At 41.7% G+C, this 16,361-nt stretch overlaps 1 protein-coding gene across 1 annotated transcript; it reads right to left on the bottom strand.

Annotated features, from left to right (window-relative positions):
* Positions 1-14,925: 14,925 nt before the first annotated feature.
* LOC117886224 (olfactory receptor 12D1-like) lies at positions 14,926-15,950 on the bottom strand. The gene has a single exon (XM_034787889.1). It carries the CDS (start codon positions 15,948-15,950, stop codon positions 15,012-15,014), a length of 939 nt encoding a protein of 312 aa, XP_034643780.1. The 3' UTR covers positions 14,926-15,011.
* Between the last annotated feature and the right edge of the window lie 411 nt (positions 15,951-16,361).

A 16,361-nucleotide genomic window follows, 5' to 3' on the forward strand; every position in this document is an offset into this window, starting at 1 on the left:
TCCCTGAGGGAGTCAAAGTCTGCTTTTCTGAAGTCCAGGGTCTGTATTCTGCTGCTCTCCTTTCTTCCTTGTGTCAGGATCCTGAACTCGACCATCTCATGGTCACTGCCTCCCAGATTCCCATCCACTTTTGCCTCCCTACTAATTCTTCACGGTTTGTGAGCAGCAAGTCAAGAAGAGCTCTGTCCCTAGTTGGTTCCTCCAGCACTTGCACGAGGAAATTGTCCCCTACACTTTCCAAGAACTTCCTGGATGTCTGTGCACTGCTGTATTGCTCTCCCAGCAGATATCAGGGAGATTAAAGTCTCCCATGAGAACCAGGGTCTGCAATCTAGTAACTTCTGTTAGTTGTCGGAAGAAAGCCTCGTCCACCTCAGCCCCTGGTGTCGTGGTCTATAGCAGACTCCCACCACGACATCACCCTTGTTGCTCACACTTCTAAACTTAATCCAGAGACTCTCAGGTTTTTATGCTGTTTCATACCGGAGCTCTGAGCAGTCATACTCCTCTCTTACGTACAATGCAACTCCCCCAGCTTTTCTGCCCTGCCAGTCCTTCCTGAACAGTTTATATCCATCCATGATAGTACTCCAGTCATATGAGTTATCCCACCAAGTCTCTGTTATTCCAATTACATCATAGTTCCTTGACTGTACCAGGACTTCCAGTTTTCCCTGCTTGTTTCCCAGGCTTCTTGCATTTGTGTATAGGCACTTAAGATAAGTCGCTGATCGTTCCGCTTTCTCAGTATGAGACAGGAGTCCTCCACAAAAGTTTTCCTGGCAGGACAGAAATTCTGATATTGACTAAGCTCTATTTCAGACCATGGTGGATGCCCCCACCCACAAACATGTACACTCCTAATTCAGACGAGATATTACACTACTGCAGAAAGCCGTCTCTGAGGTAGTCTGGTGACCAGGCTATGAAGTGACTGTCTCAAGGCTAGGGAAATACTCCAGTTCTCAATTAGACTAGATAAAATGATAGCAAGTTTCAAGAGAATTTAGATACCTTAACATAGCATAAGACAGACAGAGAGTTAAAAATGAGTCTTTCTTTAAAGAAAATGCTAGTTAACCTGTGAAGAATCTAGAACCTGTGAAGAACCTGTTATTGCACTTGCTATTATTGCTAATAATAATCTTCATAACACTATTTTATGGCTCTTTTAGATATCTAATAATAAACACTTCATCTGAGACCTTCCGTAGTATTTTTTGTTCCAGCTGAATAGCTGATATTGCTTCTACACCTTCTGGGATTTCAAGACTGTGCTAAGGTGAATATTGAATCTTTTACTATCATTGTAAAATAGTGGTCTGTGTATTTGCTCTTTTCTTTGTGCCTTTCCAAACAAGCCCCTTTGTGCTTTTTCCCAAGCTGCCCCTCACACAGTGGAGTCTATCCTTATAATCAGCCACAAAGCTACCTCATTATCCACCTGCAAATCCCTCCTTGAAACTCTCCTTTGCTGGGATGCCAAAAAAAAAACCTTAATAGTGGCGTGGTTGCTGGTGTCCTGACATTACTGCCAGTCATTCTGACCTGGACTGTCTCATCGTCTTCTTGTACTCCACCATCTATCCATCCATCTCCATCTGTTGACTCTTTGTTTCCTTGTACTCCCCCGTCTATCGGTCTCCAACTTTTGTCCCATGTAATTGTAAGCTCTTTGGCGCAGGGACTGTCTTTCTGTTCTGTGTTTGTACAGTGGTCCATGACTAGATTTCCTAGGCACTACCACAAAAACAAGAAATTTCTTTTTCTTTCTTTCTTTCTTTCTTTCTTTCTTTCTTTCTTTCTTTCTTTCTTTCTTTCTTTCTTTCTAAAAAACATGCTCTAGTTTAAGCACAAGTTATTGAGATTAGTGGAGGAATCATAGGCAAACTCTCTGCCCTGTGTTATACAGCAGTGGCTCTCAACCTTTCCAGACTACTGTACCCCTTTCAGGAGTCTGATTTGTCTTGTGTACCCCCAAATTAGAGGATTGGGCCAAAAGAAACCTGATGAGGTTCAACAAGGGCAAGTGCAGAGTCCTGCACTTAGGACGGAAGAATCCCATGCACTGCTACAGACTAGGACCGAATGGCTAGGCAGCAGTTCTGCAGAAAAGGACCTAGGGGTTACAGTGGACGAGAAGCTGGATATGAATTGACAGTGTGCCCTTGTTACCAAGAAGGCTAACAGCATTTTGGCCTGTATAAGTAGGGGCATTGACAGCAGATCAAGGGAAGTGATCGTTCCCCTCTATTGGCCATTGGTAAGGCCTCATCTGGAGTACTGTGTCTAGTTTTGGGCCCCATACTACAAGAAGGGCGTGGAAAAATTGGAAAGAGTCCAGCGGAGGGCAACAATAATGATTAGGGGTCTGGAGGGACTTATGAGGAGAGGCTGGGGGAATGGGATTGTTTAGTCTGCAGAAGAGAAGAATGAGGGGAGATTTGATAGCTGCTTTCAACTACCTGAAAGGGGGTTCCAAAGAGGATGGATCTAGACTGTTCTCAGTGGTACCTGATGACAGAACAAGGAGTAATGGTGTCAAGTTGCAGTGGGGGAGGTTTAGGTTGGATATAAGGAAAAACTTTTTCATTAGAAGGGTAGTGAAGCACTGGAATGGGTTACCTAGGGAGGTGGTGGAATCTCCTTCCTTAGAAGTTTTTAAGGACAGGCTTGACAAAGCCCTGGCTGGGATGATTTAGTTGGGAATTGGTCCTGCTTTGAGCAGGGTGTTGGACTAGATGACCTCCTGAGGTCCCTTCCAACCCTGCTATTCTATGATTCTAAGTTTCACCTCACTTAAAAAAGACACACTTAAAAATCAGACATAAAAGTACAAAAGTGTTCCAGCACACTATTACTGAAAAATTGCTGACTTTTTCATTTTTACCTTGTAATAAATCAATTGAACTATAAAGACTATATTTACATTTCAGTGTATAGTATACAGAGCAGGTTAAACAAGTCATTTCTGTATGAAATTTTAGTTTCTACTGATTTCGCTAGTGCTTTTTACGTAACCTGTTCTAAAACTAGGCAAATATCTAGATGAGTTGATGTAGCCCCTGGAAGATCTCTGCATGCCCCCAGGGGTACACATACCCCTGGTTGAGAACCACTGTTAAACAGCAGGTCAGACTAGATGTTCTAATGTTCCCTTCTGGCCTGAAAATGTAGGAATCTTTGAATCGATGTGCAAACTCATAGCCGCAATTGGGTGTAAGCAAAACAATTCAGTGAAGAGAGCAATCAAATCTCAAAGATAAGCTGTTTCTTCTGTATGTGTGCAGGGTTAGACTGAACAATGCTCACTCCTGCTGGCAAACACTTGCCTATAATGAATCCTATTGATATCCAATGGACTATCAATTTACGTGCTGACTAATGTAATGGGTAAGGGTGGCACTGCTGGGCTCTGTGTCCTTGATCCCCTTTCCACTGAGCCAGCAGCAGAGACTTCCCTAGGAACACTGCAAAGTAACCTAGTGGAGCTAGGCACCAAAAACCCATTGAAATCAGTTCCTAACTCCCTTAGGCTTCTTTGAAAATTCCAGCATTAAATATGCTTCATATTTTGTAAGAGAAAGTTGCACGTTCCAATGGAGGTATTTCCAGATCTTATATCGCAATTCATTGCTCGTAAACCTCTTTTTCCTCTGCTTTATGATCTTTTCTACCTTTGTCTTCTTCTTATGCTGATTATTCCCCTTCTCTTTCTTCTCCCTCCCCCCATTCCTTCACCTCCTTCTTCTCCCTCTTATGCCTTTCTTTATTTCTATTAGTGCTTCCTTTTCTTTTTTCATCTTCATTTCCTTTGTTCCCCCCCTGTAGCTCCCTCACCTTCTCCCTCTTCCCCATCCTTTCCACCCTTATCTCCACACCTGTCAACCTGTGGAACCCTTTGCCAGAGGATGTTGTGAAGACTATAACAGGGTTCAAAAAAGAATTATATAAATTCATGGAGGCTAGGTCTATCAATGGCTATTAGCCAAGATGGGCAGGGATGGTGTCCCTAGCCTCTGTTTGCCAGAAGCTGGGAATGGGTGAAAGGGGATGGCTCACTCGATGATTTCCTATTCTCTTCATTCCATCTGAAGCACCTGACATTGGCTACTGTCATAAGACGGGATACTGGACTAGATGGATCTTTGGTCTGACCCAGTATTGCAATTCTTATGTTCTTATGTCTCTACTGACAGCCAGTAGCCCACTGATCATCATAATCACTGTAAAATGTACATACGGACAATATTTAAGGAGTTATGTACCTATACTGAAATTTATGTTCTTAAGGTATGGGAGTTAAGGCAGGTCATAAGGAGGTGAGTGTGGAGTTTGCAGTGTTATATTTCTGGAGCCAGCACAGCAGGAGACAGACAGACACAGAGGGAAGTTATGGAAACCCAGCTGTTTTATGTGCTAATTTTATTGTTCCAGGGACAGAACTGAAACTAATACTGAAGTGAGACTTTGCACTGGGGAGGGAAGAGTGCTCAACCATTGAAAAGGACAGGACACCATATTCCTCCACCCTACTTTAAAAAAACTTTCTAAACACATATACATTATTGTTTACATGACTAACAATAAATACTCTATAAAGTAACTAAGAGTTGCAGGTAGACTATGGCAGACTCTTAAATTTCAAGAGATTATTCTGCCCTGGACTAGCAATTTACTACATAAAAATATGGATATTCAGGCACACAACTGCTTTGTAGACTCTCTTGCAGTAACCTGGAGATAATGGTGTGGTAGTGTCCTGAACAACAGGAACAGTTGATGGTTAGGAATCAACTGGATTTGGTATAGAATCAGCTGGTCCCGGAACAAAAATTTCTTCCACCAAGTCATTAAATTAGGAGTTGTACCATAAGGAGGTTAGATCTGAGAAACAGAAATCCTACTCTAACATCCTCAGTTGCTGGTACTAGTCTTGGCTTCAACTGGTCCATATGTCATTTCTGTAAAATACCATTGATAATTTCACCATCAATGAAACAGGTCCCGTTTCACTCCATAATAGTAGCTGCAAGTCCACACTAAGTCTCCACCTTGGAAAGAACAATGATGAGTCTCATGTTGTCGATTAATTTAGGATTTGACTACACATGAGGCAATATCAGGACATACCAGGTCTCAACAGGCACACAAAGAGCACTTCAAGAAAAGAGTTGCAGGTGACTCTTGGGGTGTTCCTGTAGACTAGTAGGGTGTTCCTGTAGGATAGCAAGACATTGTGGTGTCTGCTGATGACTTAGCATAGACTTATTAGCTTTTAAGATGTGCTTAAGTGTTTGTAGAAAACATTCCACTTCGCCATTTGTAGAAGGATGGTACAGAGCTGAGCATATGTATTGAATTCCATTTGAAGCTGGGGACTTCTGAAATTTTTCAGAACAGAATTGAATTGCATTGTCACTCACCATCTATAATGGTAAACCAAATTGGCTAAAGAAGGTACAAAGATGTCCCATGGTCTTTGTAGCTGTAGCATAAGTCATTCTGAAAACTTCTGGCCATTCTGAATGGATATTAACTACAACCAAAAATATACAACCTTCTAGAGGTCCAGCAAAATCCACATGAATACATGTCCCAGAAGTCTGTGGTCATCACTAACGGTATTGATGAACTGGGCTAGCATAATATAATACAGCACTTCACCTTCCTCTCAATGTCTTTATCGATCCCTCGTCACCAGACATGACTCTGGGTGGCCTTCATTCATACAATGCCAAAATGTCTTTCTTGCAGAGCTTCCAAAACCTGAGATTGGAGGGATTACAGATTGATCATTCACATCCGCATAAGATGCACAGATAATTCAGATTTATGTGACACAAATTGTGCAAACTGGGGATTCTTTGGACTCCACACTGTACCCTGAAAGTAACTATGCCCATCTTTGCATACGAGCAGCAGCTAATGACACAAACCCAAATTTTGGTCCAAAATTTCACCAAGGTGATGCAGCTGTGGAAAAAAAGGCTAATGCAGTCCTAGGATGCATCAGGAGAGAGATTTCCGGTAGAGACAGGAAAGTGTTAGTATATTATAGAAGGCACTGATGAGACCTCATCTGGAATACTGAGCGATTCTGGTCTCCCATGTTTGGAAAAGATGAATTAAAACTGGAACAGGTGCAGAGAAGGGCTACTAGGATGATATGAAGAATGGAAAACCTACCTTGCGAGAAGAGACTCAAAGAGCTTGGCTTGTTTAGCCTAACTGAAAGAAGACTGAGGAGAGATATGATTGCTCTCTATAAATACATCAGAGGGATAAATACCAGGGAGGGAGAGGAGTTATTTAAGTTAAGTGCCAATGTGGACACAAGAACAAATGGTATAAACCGGCCATCAAGAAGTTTAGACTTGAAATTAAATAAAGGTTTCTAACCATGAGAAGAGTGAAGTTCTGGAACAGCCCTCCAAGGAGAGCAGTGGGAGCAAAAAACCTAACTGACCACCTTATTTGGTGCCAGGAAGGAATTTTCACTAGGTCAAACGGGCAGAGACCCTGGGGGTTTCCACCTTCTTCTGCATCATGGTGCATGGGTCACTTGCTGGTTTAAACTAGTGTAAATGGTGAATTCTCTGAAACTTGAAGTCGTTAAATCATTATTTGAGGTCTTCAGTAACTCAGCTGGAGGTTAGGGGTCTATGAGAGGAGTGCGTGGGTGAGGTTCTGTGGCCTGCAATGTGAAGGAGGTCAGACCAGATGACCATGATGGTCCCTTCTGGCCTTAAAGTTTATTAATCTATGAGGCCCATAGAGGTATTTAGGTGCCTAAAAAAGCAGCTGGGTGTCCAGAGGGATATTCAAAAGTGCCCAAGCCCCGAACTCCGACTTGTATACATTTAAATCTGGGCCTTATGCTCCTAAATCACATAGATGCTTCTGTAAATTGCACTTGTGTCAAGGCTGTATCCCCACTTTGAACTTTAGGGTACAAATGTAGGGGTCTGCATGAAAACTTCTAAGCTTAACTACCAGCTTAGCCCTGGTCCGCTGCCACCATTTCCAATAGATTCCCTCCCTGGGAAGCCTTGAAAAACCTTCACCAATTCCCTGGTGAATACAGATCCAAACCCCTTGGATCTAAAATAAGGAGAAATTAACCATCCCCCTCCTTCCTCTCACCAACTCCTGGTGAATACAGATCCAACCCCCTTGGATCTAAAACAAGGAGAAATTAACCATTCCCCTCCTTCCTCCCACCAACTCCTGGTGAATCAAGATCCAAACCCCTTGGATCTTAAAACAAGGAAAAATCAATCAGGTTCTTAACAAGAAGGCTTTTAATTAAAGAAAAAGGTAAAAATCATCTCTGTAAAATCAGTATGGAAATTAACCTTACAGGGTAATCAAACTTAAAGAGCTCAGAGGACTCCCCTCTAGTCTCAGGTTCAAAGTACAGCAAACAAAGATAAACACTCTAGTAAAAAGGTACATTTACAAGTTGAGAAAACAAAGGAAAACTAAGACGCCTTGCCTGGCTATTTACTTACAAGTTTGAAATAGGAGAGACTTGTTTAGAAAGATGTGGAGAACCTGGATTGATGTCTGGTCCCTCTCAGTCCCAAGAGCGAACACACTCCCCAACAAACAACACAAACAAAAAAAATCCCCCCCCCCCAAGATTTTGAAAGTATCTTGTCCCCTTATTGGTCCTTGGTCAGATGCCAGCCAGGTTACCTGAGCTTCTTAACCCTATACAGGGAAAAGGATTTTGGAGTCTCTGGCCAGGAGGGATTTTATAGTACTGTACACAGGACAGCTGTTACCCTTCCCTTTATAGTTATGACAACTTGTTAGCCTCAAGTTTCCCAAGCCCTTACGAAGCCCTGAGGTGGGCTGCAGCTGCAGCTGTCATGATACAAACAATAAATTATCATAATAAAATATAGCTATTTTGCTCAATCTGCCACAGTCCCAATGATTTCCCCAGTGACCATTCGTGCCCAGCAATTCTCAGCTGCTAGATCAGTTGCAGAGCTTCCCAAGGGGCTTTCCCGGTACTTATGTACATTGAAAATTCTGTGAATGACCCAGCTCAACTCAAATCACAGGGGATGCACAAGGGGATGGTGGTTTCACACTTAATTCAATTACGGGTTCTGGCCAGAGATGCAGGACCCACAGTGAGATGTTGATTAGATGTGAAATGACAAGCAACGGGAGTATCAGTCATTGCAGTTACAGACACATCAAAGATGCTCCCAGCTTTGCCTCTGGGATGCCCAGCTGGTAAGAACCCCGTTCATCTAGTCTAATGAGACCTCACAGGACATGCACAGCTACACCGCTTCCTTGTCATGGCTTCCTATCTTAATTAGCAGGGAGGCAATTATTAACCATGCTCTAACAAGTCCCTGTAGACCCAGTGCGCTGACTGGGCTTAGGGCTAAGAAAATCCTTCACATAATGAAACACCGAGAAAAAAAAATGGCTTCTGATTTTATAGTTTCACAGCTTGGTTCCCACCTAAGAAAAGACAGCAGAGAGACGAATCTCTGTTAGCATGCCTGCTTAATACACTAGGTGAAAGCAAGGGGAATAATTACAATACAAACACAAGGCTATTGTCTTTATTATTAAGAAATTGGCCACATATTACAACAATAGTTTACGTTTTTAGTCTTATTGTTGCCCAGTTTATGAGTATCCATGATGATCAGAAATTGGCCTGTATGAATACACCTATTGTCATATAGCGATAATAATAATTGGAATTGTGCTGTCTCTCTGGATGGAATTTTCAAAAGTGTCTAAGGGAGTTAGGCACTTTACTCCATTGTGATGCATTAGGAGTTGGGTGTTTTACCTGAAAATCCCTGGCTTGTGGAATTTCACCCAAAGTGATATCAAATGCATGTATTAGATAAAGTGACTCAGTTGAAGAAAAGAAAATTTTCCTCTAAACTCTTTCCATTCTACCAATCTTAGGCATCTGTCTGGGAACTATAATAGTTTATATTCAGGCTCAGAATGATTTGAATTTTATTAGTAAAAGTCGATTTCACCACATACACACAAACTGATGTAAGGTCTGAATGGAAAATTTACAATCCAGCAAATATGATTATCCTAGTTAAATCTATGTGCCATCTTTATAGCTAAAGTAATGAATATGTATTTGTATCTCAAACGTGTCTGTTCTTGTCTGACATCTCACAAACAGATTTATAACAAGGCTAGATAGCTATGTGTTGATGGCCCGTTGAGTATACTTCACTCTAACAATGGGCCATAGAAGAAACTCATCCCACCCAGATAGCTCTCCCTGAGGATGCCTCAGACACTGACCATCACCCTGTGATTCAGCCAACTATGTAAGGACATGTGATATGCTCATGTGACTCTGGACACCATCTTGCTCCAGTAACTTTCCAAAAACAGGGGCTGTTGGCTGTGTTTGGAACAGTAATTTTCCACACACATGGCAGAGGATATAAACAAACACCTGAGATATCTCCATTTTCCCTTTATTTCCTGTTTCATTTCCCTGGGCCAGATTTCTACCAAGTAAGATCTAAAGAAGTTCTCATGACCCCCAATCTGTTTGGGTGATTCCAGAGAGACTTTAGTAAACTAGCAGTTTATTCCATTACTGCTGTAATCCTGAATTATGAATACTGAAAATCACTTGTATGTATATGATCCTTTCACCATTCAATAACTATCTTCTTTTCTTTCTTTTTTATATTATTAAACCTTTATTTTTTGGTTACTAAAAGGATTGGCATCAACATGATTATTAGGTAAGCTCTGGGTTTTATATTGACCTTTTAGGAAAAGCTGGGTTTTGACTCAACGAAATTGTTCGTGGAACATGGCTGCTTTCCTTTGAACTGTTCAATTTTTCATAAAAAAATTACAAACCCAAAACAAAACAAAAAAATCATTAAAAATTCCCCCAATTTTCCCCCCACAGTTTTCAGCTGTATTCAATGAAATCTGAAAACTGCTGCCTTAGTCATTGACAGAGATAGGACTAGAACCTCGGGTTACGTCTACACTGCAAATTCCATGGTGCTGAATCTGAAAGCCTGGTTCAGTTTACCCAGATTCATGGGTCTCAGGCTGCAGGGCTAAAAATAGCAAGTGTAGACATTCAGTCTTGGGCTGGAGCCCAATCTCTGAATACTGTCACAGGGTAAAAGGCTTGTAGCCTGGGCTTCAGCCCAACTGGGAATGTCTACACTGAAATGTTTTTCCCTGCAGCCCAAGCTCCGCGAGTTCTCGTCAATTGTACCAGGCTCTGAGATTTGGTGCTGTGGGGTTTTCTTTGCAGTGTAGACATACCCACTGTCTCCTAACCTAATGCTCTATTACCTGGACCACAGTAGCAGTCCACTACAGAGGTATGCAGGAAATGGTTTTCCCATCGCACAAAAATTTTCAATTATGGAAAAAATTATTCCCACCCAGAACTGGGATGAACAGTTGAAACCTCAGAAATTTTCATCAACAGAAAATCTGCAAAAAACTTTCCCATTTGTGTCTCTTGAAAGATTTTGTTTTGATAATTTCCAAATGTGTTGTTTGAGTTTTGACCATTGCTTTTATTGATTAGTTTTCTCTAATTAGCTTAAATTTTGAAAAGAAAAGTGGCTTTGAACTGGAAAATCCCATTTTCTGACCAGCTCTACCAATTATCACTCCACCTCTTTGCTAAATACCTCTACACACCCACTATGTTAAGAACACCCTTTAACTTTGCTTTCACTCTGCTGATGTTGGCTTGTGTGTCTTAATGTTTTAAAGTTTGCAGTGTTTTTGTAGCCATGTTGGTCCCACAATATTAGAAGAAGAGCTCTATGTAGCTTGAAAGCTTGTCTCTTTCACCAATAGAAGTTGGTCCAATAAAAGATATTACCTCACCCACCTTCTCTCTTTACTGCTTTAAGTTATTTCATCACACAATAGACCATATCTCGCTCTCAGATATACTGGTAAGTCCAGACTACTTTAAGAACACAGGAAATTCAGGCTAGTGGTTAAGACCTTTCAGGTTCAAATCTTTCCTCTGCTACAGACTCCCTATGTGATAATAAACAAGTCACCTGGGGTTGGTTTTTTAAAGGTATTAAGGCACCTAGTAGGATTGTTAAAAGAATTTAGGCACCTACAGTGGATAATGGGCAATAGTGTTGGAATATGTAAGGGTTAAGTAAAGACATGGAAAACCACTGCTGTGCTGGCATGGTATCAGGGGGTAGGCACAGGCATGCACTATTCCTTCACTTGATAGATAAAGTTTTACACCTTTCCCCTCCATTCTCCTTGTTAAGAATTGATAAGTGTTGCAGCTGCATAAGAAATGTGGGGCTCTAAAGGATACTTTTTGGGTAAAGAAGTGTTATATCTTCCTCCCTTCCTTTCCCAGCTACATAAGCGAGCCTTGGGCCATGGCCCCTTCCTCCCTCCCCTGACAACTACTCATAGCCCCTTCCTCTCTCCCCTGAGAACTGCAGATTAAGGGAACTTGTAGTAACAAATTATTGCAAACAAATATATTTTCAAGGGAAAAATGTGTGTATAATATGCGTAATGCTGTAATCAGTCAAGAGGGGTGGGTATGATCATAGTATGGGAGTTTATATTACTTAATAAGGGTTTTTGGGGTGTTGTAGCAGATGTAGGCGTTTACATACCAACTCAAATAAAAAGAGTGTGCTGTAACTAATCCAGTGCTTACTGGACACTTGGGTCAAGGGGAACAAGTATCACAATAAAGAAGCCTGTACTCATACCTGCCTCTGGGTCAACCTGCTCCTTTTTCTTCTAACATCTGGTGTCATGAACAACACTGCAAAAAACATGTCTTTACTTAACCCTTACATATTCCAACAAATAGAGGTACCTTACATAGATTGACATTAAAGGACTTACTCCAGATTGATACAAGTATAGTTGAGAACAAAATTGCCCCAGTGTCTTTACACAACTGAGCTGTATTATTTGTACCCCACAGTGTCCTCTGCCTCCTGTTATTTGGCTTTGTGCTAAATCTTCTCTGTAGCTGAATGGGTCAGATTCTTATATATATATATATACACACACACACCTATCTCATAGAGCTGGAAGGTACCTTGAAAGGTCATTGAGTCTAGTCCCCTGCCTTCACAGCAGGACTAAATACTGTCCCTGTCAGATTTTTGCCCAAGATCCCTAAATGCCCCCTTCAAGGATTGGACTCACAGCCCTGGGTTTAGCAGGCCAATGCTCAAACCACTGAGCTAACCCTCCCCCATCACCTCATGCCACCCCTTGTGTTGCTTTCCCTGGGTTATCCATGTGCCTGGAACCCAGCCCCCTGCTTGGCTCTTCCCTCTCAGCTAGTGTAAGTGCTCTGACTCCAATGGAATTACTCCTGCTTTACACTATGGGGCATGAGTTGGGAATCAGCTTCCTTGACTCCAATAGAATTATTGGAGAATTAGAGTAAGTGAGAGGGGAATCAGACTCATAGACTCTAATGGAGTCACTACTGATTTACACCAGGATGGATGAAGGGAGAATCAGGCATGTTGGAACTTCTGTTCGAGGAAGGACTTCAAGATTAGCACCATAGGCAGTGACTCTGAGGGTGCTCCGGGGCTGGAGCACCCACAGAAAAAATTGTGGCAGCTCCTGGATCAGTGCCTCCCCCTCCCCCAGCACCTCCCGCCCACCGTAGATCAGCTGTTCAGTGGTGTGCAGGAGGTGCAGGGTTGCAGGGGTAGGGGCAGGGGCAGGAAAAGGTGGGGGGAGGGGACAAGAAGAGGCAGGGCAAGGTGGGGGCTTGGAGGAAGGGGTGGAGTGAGGGTGGGCAAGGGACAGAGCAGGGGTTGAGCACCCCCTGGGATCTGAGTAAATTGGCGCCTATGATTAGCACTATAAAATTTATGCGAGAATCATTTCAATAACACACCAATAGGTGCTATACAAAACTAAAACACATAGACATGTTATTATCAAATGATAGATTGCTCAATGCATAGGGATCATCACATTCTGAAGGGAAGTCTGCTAAAGAAAGCCATGGAAAGTCACACAGCAGGTGTTCCATGCTCTACCATTCGTCCAGGGATTAGATACACATTAAATGTTTCATTTTGAAATAAAATATTGAAATTTTCTATTCTGACAACGGAAAGTTTGAACCTTATCAGGTTCAATTTTTATGTCCTGTAATATACAGGCGGTCAGGTTACATTATCACAATTGTCCCTAATGGCCGCAGAATCTATGAATTGATTAATGTTTTCTTTTTCCAGTTTTTTTCAAAACAAAATTCCACTACAAGGCAGGTTTTCTAATCCTTTTATCATTCTCATGGCTCTTCTCTGACCCCTCCCCAATTTATCAACATTCTTCTTGAATTTTGGATGCCAGAATTGCTCACAGGATTCCAGCAGCAGTTGCACCAGTGCCACATGCAGAGGTCAAGTAACCTCTCTCCTCCTACTCGAGATTCCCTTGTTTATGTATACCAGGATCGCATTAACGCTTTTGCCCACAGTCTTGTGATGGGAACTCATGTTTATCTGATTATCCAACCCTCGCCAAATCTTTTTCAGAGTCACTGCTTCTCAGGATTGTGCCCCCCATCGTATAAGCATGGCCTACGTTCTTTGTTCTGAGATCTAAGTTTACATTTAGCCATATTAAAATGCAAAAGTTCTCCCACATTTGTTCTTTGATCTTGGAAGACATCTGCATCCAATTTGAAAAGTAACAGGCTGAGAGTAATTGTCTATGTCTTGGATTTTCAGTGGAGCCCAAGGAAGTTGGGTGTCCAAATCACATTAAAATTCAGTTGCCTATGATCTCTATTTTTAACCATCTCTGTTCTGTAGCCCTTCAGAAGTGAGACCTTGGAAGCGAGACGTCTGCATGTTCTATATTATATATCTGCTGATAGATCACATGTAGGTAATTATAGACTATGATCGAATCACCCCTTAACCTTCTCTTGCTTAAAATAAACAGATTTAGATCCTTGTCTCTATCACTATAAGGCTTGTTTTCCAATCCTTCAATCGTTCAGATCGGAAGAGCATATATGGGTTTTGCCAATAGGGATCTGTATAAAGGTCAAACATTCCATTCAACATTTGTTTTAAAAAGTGGTTAGTTTTGATATCTTCAACCTGATCTTCACCAAGCCAGATGAAAAATGCAAATACTGTTTCATTTTTAATACCCATGTTATGTTTTGATGACGAGTGTGTGTGATTTTTACATTTCTTAAATCTAAAGATTTATAAATCCAGTCAAAATGAAAATCTGTCATGACCTTCTGTATATCATCACTAGCATCCCCGTTAATAAAAATAACAATTCATAATAATGGTTCCCAAGTAGAGTTGGTCTAAACTTATCCATCGTTTTTTAAAAAAATTGTTTTAGGAAAAGCTGGGTTTTGACTCAACAAAATTGTTCATGGAACGTGTCTGCTTTCCTTTGAACAGTTCATCAAAAAAATACAAACCCAAAACAAAACAAATAATTCATTTAATATCCCTCCAATGTTCCCCCCACAGTTTTCAGCTGTATTCTTTTCAATATTTGGTTGTGAGAAACAAAAACATTTTTGGTTTTCAGGTACTCAATAAGCAGTGAAACTTTTCCACTGAAAAGTTAGCCAAAAAAGACTTCCCCATACGATTTTCACTAAACTTTTCCATGCTGGGGAAAAAGAAATATCTGTCCACTGCTATTCACGACAGTAGATTTACTAAGCACAACCATAATAAAAACAATAACATCAATGATATTGTAGAATTCTAGGTATAGCTGTAATACAATTAATAATGACAATGGTCAATTAGAATGGTTCCCTAGAGTGTAATTTCCAGGCAATACTGTAATGCAAATAGTAAAAAATCCAGTACTTAATATGGTTCAATATAGTGTATTTTCAAGTGCATCTTGCAGGATTTTCCCTTACTGTCCATTTCTCCACTTCCCTTGATAATATCAGAGATACTTTTTTAGTATTGTCTGTACTTTATTAATTATTTCCCAGGGAGAAGCTTTCTTCCCAGTGCTTTCCTCAGGACAGATTTCACCTCCTGGTTCCTCAGGGTGTAGATCAGGGGGTTCAGAACTGGGGTGACGATGGTGTACATGAGGATGATGATCATGTCCCTTTCTGAGGAGCCTCCCATGGAGTGTGTCATATAATTGAAGAGGACCGGCACATAGAGCAGTGTCACCACGGTGAAGTGGGAGGTGCAGGTGGAGAAGGCCTTTCTCCTGCCATCCCACGACTGGACCTTCAGGAAGAGGAAGGAGATGATGTAGAGGTAGGAGAGGAGTGTGATCATGAAGGGAGTCAGAGCGATGGTCCCAGTGACGATGTTGAGGAGGCTCAGGTTGAGGCGGGTGCTGCTGCAGGCCAGGCTCAGCAGGGGCTTGATGTCACAGAAAAAGTGGTGGACACGGTTTTGGCCGCAGAAGTGTAGTCTGGAGGTCATGACCATGTGCAGCAGGGAGTGTAGGAAGCCGGTGGTCCAGGTGGCTGCTGCCAGGAGCAGGCAGACCTGTGGGTTCATGACCAGCATATAGTGAAGCGGGTTGCAGATGGCCACATAGAGGTCATAAGCCATGACAGCCAGAAGACTGACCTCACTGCTGCCCAGGAAGTGGAAGAAATGAAGCTGGTAGAGGCAGTCAGTGAAGGAAATGGTCTGGTACCTTGAAAGGAAACCAGCCAGCATCTTGGGCACGGTGACTGTTGAGTAGAAGATGTCCAGACAAGAGAGGTTACCCAAGAAGAAGTACATGGGGGTGTGAAGCCGGGGTTCAACCATTACCATATCCATGATGGCCCCATTCCCCAGCATGCTGGCCAAGTACATTATCAGGAAGAGAATGAAGAGGAAGCACCACAGCTCCTGGAGGTTGGTCAGGCCTAGAAGGATGAACTCGCTCATCTTTGTCTGGTTCTCCATTACTGGAATATACAAGAAAAGGAGACAGAATAGCTGCAGAGTGTCTCGTATCGCTCCACACGAGGAGTAGAGCTGAAAGTTTTATATTTGTGAATAAAAATTTTAAATGAATAATTAAAAAAAAATAATTATTTTTTTTGAAATGTACTTCAGCATCCTCTTAGTTTGATAGAATCAGAGAATCAGTTATTATACTGGAGCTAGCAAATGTTTTCCCTACATTTTTAAAAGGGCTTAGAGGTGATCCAGGGTATTACAGACTAGTAAGACTAACATATGAGCCTGGTAAAGGGGTTGAAAGAATAATTACAGATAGATTAATAAAAGACCCAGAGGATCATGATATCATAGTGTCTAAGCAGCACAGATTTTGCAAAGGAAAATTGGGTCTCACTTATCTGTTAGAATTAC

This window comes from Trachemys scripta, chromosome 12 (assembly GCF_013100865.1).
Source record: "Trachemys scripta elegans isolate TJP31775 chromosome 12, CAS_Tse_1.0, whole genome shotgun sequence".
Lineage (NCBI taxonomy): Eukaryota > Metazoa > Chordata > Testudines > Emydidae > Trachemys > Trachemys scripta.

Excerpts from the sequence above, each read along its gene's own strand:
- LOC117886224 (XM_034787889.1), bottom strand. The coding sequence starts at position 15,950 with ATGGAGAACCAGACAAAGATGAGCGAGTTCATCCTTCTAGGCCTGACC.